The sequence below is a fragment of the Anneissia japonica genome, unplaced genomic scaffold (genome assembly GCF_011630105.1).
Source record: "Anneissia japonica isolate Jap-2015-1 unplaced genomic scaffold, ASM1163010v1 scaffold287834_len5846547_cov211, whole genome shotgun sequence".
Classification (NCBI taxonomy): domain Eukaryota; kingdom Metazoa; phylum Echinodermata; class Crinoidea; order Comatulida; family Comatulidae; genus Anneissia; species Anneissia japonica.
Window position 1 is genome coordinate 3,038,805 of NW_022704992.1, and position 2,985 is coordinate 3,041,789.

The 2,985-nt window shown below is 36.2% G+C and overlaps 1 protein-coding gene across 1 annotated transcript in view; it reads right to left on the minus strand.

Annotated features, from left to right (window-relative positions):
• LOC117104874 (phospholipid phosphatase 3-like) overlaps positions 1-1,693 on the minus strand; it is a 9,391-nt gene extending 7,698 nt beyond the window's left edge. Inside the window, exon 1 of the mRNA XM_033245752.1 lies at positions 1,500-1,693. Within this exon, the coding sequence (XP_033101643.1) occupies positions 1,500-1,539 (40 nt within the window). The 5' untranslated portion in view covers positions 1,540-1,693. The remainder of the gene's footprint in view (positions 1-1,499) is intronic.
• Positions 1,694-2,985: the final 1,292 nt, after the last annotated feature.

A 2,985-nucleotide genomic window follows, 5' to 3' on the forward strand; every position in this document is an offset into this window, starting at 1 on the left:
AGAGTCGTTATGTACCCGACAGTCGGCTGCCTTTATATTTTCACCTGTTTTCAGTTTGCATTCAAAGGGTACATTGCTGCAGAGCCAACTGTCGGGGATATAGTACTGTACCTTCATATGACTACTCATACGTATACAACAGAAAAAAACGTCGCATGGACCATGGAGCTCATGGAGTTATAAAATTATAAATAATTATAACTCCATGCATGGACTTAGTGAAAAATGGAGATCTAAATGAAAAAACGTTGAATTTTAGCAACATTTTACTTTTATTTTAGGCCTTCTTCAAAATACCTATGCCTGCAGCAGTTGATTTTTTTGCCGTAAAACCAAAATAGTTTCATCCATGCCGACTTTCCGGTCGGTTAGAGTGAGCCCTGGCAGAAACTTCACATCGATCTTCGCAACGCGATGTAAAACAAAATGTCGGAAAACTTTTCTTTGACGCATGTGCATTTGCATAAATGTCTACACACACACACACTACACACAATAAAAAACATAGGAAATAGCAAAAGTGATTACAATAGTTCCTATTGCATTACATGCATAGGAACTAAAAATTAGTGATAATAACATTGAAGATAATAGCAATAACAGCAATAATAAATTAAAGATAACGTTTATTTTTATAATAATAGTAATATTAATTAGTAATAATAATAATAATTATGATACTTATAATACTAGGCCTACTTCGATAATAAAGGTGACAACAACAATAATAATAATAATGAGAAAAATACCAATAAAACACCAATAACAATATTTTTAAAATTACTATTATTAAATAATAATACTAAGACTAATATATAATAATAATATGAATAAAAAATCGAGAATTTTTTTATTTATAAGGTAACAATAATAATATCAGCAAAAATTTAAATACATAATGTTAATGCTAAGACTAATAATTAATATTAAAACTAACCAACGGTAATAAAAACAATAATAACAACAATGACACCAATAATAACAGCAATAATAATAATTGTGGCCGAGTTGACTGCAGCCGAACGTTTTGTGGCTGAGTTGATTTGTGGCCGAGTTGACTGTGGCCGAGTTGACTTGTGGCCGAGTTGGATCGAATTCAGTACTACTACTAGGACTACTCGGCCTACTCTAGTAGTAAAAATAATAGTACTACGCTGAGTAGTACTGCTGTCTGTAGAGTTATTAATGCAGTAAATATCGTGTGTACTAATGAGTATGCATTAGGATATTTTAGCTTTCCGTGCACGAGCAGGCCCATCATTGGGATTAGTATAGTATGGGAGTTGGTGTAGTAGCCTATAGCCCGGCCTAGCGAAGTTGTAGTAGCCTAGCTAAGCTAGAGGAGTAGGCCTAGGCGAAAGCAGGCTGGGTGAGGATGATCTGCTTTGTCAATTAATTAGGCTTGGTTTGGGGGTCTATGAATAGCCTACAGTAGTACTAAAAACAGCAATGCGTAGTTCATTATTATACAGAGGTCTACTAGGCCTATTCCTTCTTACCTGCTAAAATAACAGCTAAATCGACTAAAAGATCTGCCATTTTGTAAGGCACCAACTCAAGAAGGCATCCTATGCGCTAGCAACAAAGTGAGCGCGTCTCGGATGTACCGATCGATTCCGCGCCGGGGCTTAGAATATTTTTAGCTCTTTTTGAGTTGAGGGGCGCTTATTCAAACTGACGGGGCGCTTATGGAAATACTGTAGATGAAAATTGAAGGGGTGCTTATGGGAAATTGGAAAATTCGAAGGGGCACTTTTTTTAATCGAAGATAAACGAATGGTTTTGGTGAAGAATCGTCGAGAGAGCACTATGGCTCATAAATATTGGGGTATTTACACAACAGCAGATAAAAGTATAGTGGCGGTGTGTCAGTGGTGGCCCACTTACCAGTGGTAAGCGTGTTGGCCATCTGCCAAATCAGATTAGCGGATTGCAGGGTTTCTTGCGTAATACGAGCGTGATGAGGTCAGTTTTTGTTGAATGAAAACGGTCATACAGTATTTAATTTTTAGATATTAAATACCGTAGTTCTAAATCCAAAAAGGGTATCAATAAAGCAAGAACGGGATTCTAAAGATGCATCAAAACTGAAAACCATAAACTTAATGGAGACTCATGATAGACCGACAGATGGATAGATGGACAGACCGACCAACATGCTAAGATAGATGCGAAGAGTTGATGCAGAAAATTAAATTGGTGATGTACTGCACTGTATTGTACTGTTTGAGGAAATTTTTTTTAGAAATCGGCCCTTATTCAAAATTGGGGCGCTTATTCACGGGGCATTTATTCGCGCGAGTACGGTAATAATATGTTTTATAGGGCCTTATGAATAGATGTTTGGTGCTCATCATAGCTTTAGCCTATCCTTACTTAGTTATCTTTTATTACTGTATATTGTATACGTTATGACGGACGTTGGCTGGTCTGGTTGTCTGCTCGTTTTGAAAACAAAAAAAATCGCATGCCCCCGAACCTCTAGGTAGTGTTAGGTAGCGTTTTCTCGATCAGCCCCACTGTCGGCCCCCACCATTTAAACATCTCTGGATCCGCACCTGGTAAGGCTGGTTTCCATCATTTTTTCCGTCGATTGTCGTGGTTGCCATGAAAATGTTCAATAAAACGATTCATGTGTGTGTGGCCCAAAGTGACGATAGAAGTTCGAAGACGTCATGTTAACAAGTTATTTTCAAAAACTTGTTTCATTGAGTTTATAAAAATAAATCAAATATAAATATGGATATATGATGTTAGTTACAATAATTCATGGATAATAGCCTAATGCACACTTGGGAGATGCGTTGTTCAATTGTTTAAATATGTCGCCAGATGTTAACCTAAATTTATGCAAAGTACCGTACCGTACCAATGTTGTCATAAAACGTTTTATAATGTCCCATTATGAAAACAAAGATATTGATATTTGTAATGTTGTTAATAGCTTTGATATATATATATATATATATATATACTGTCTCTTAT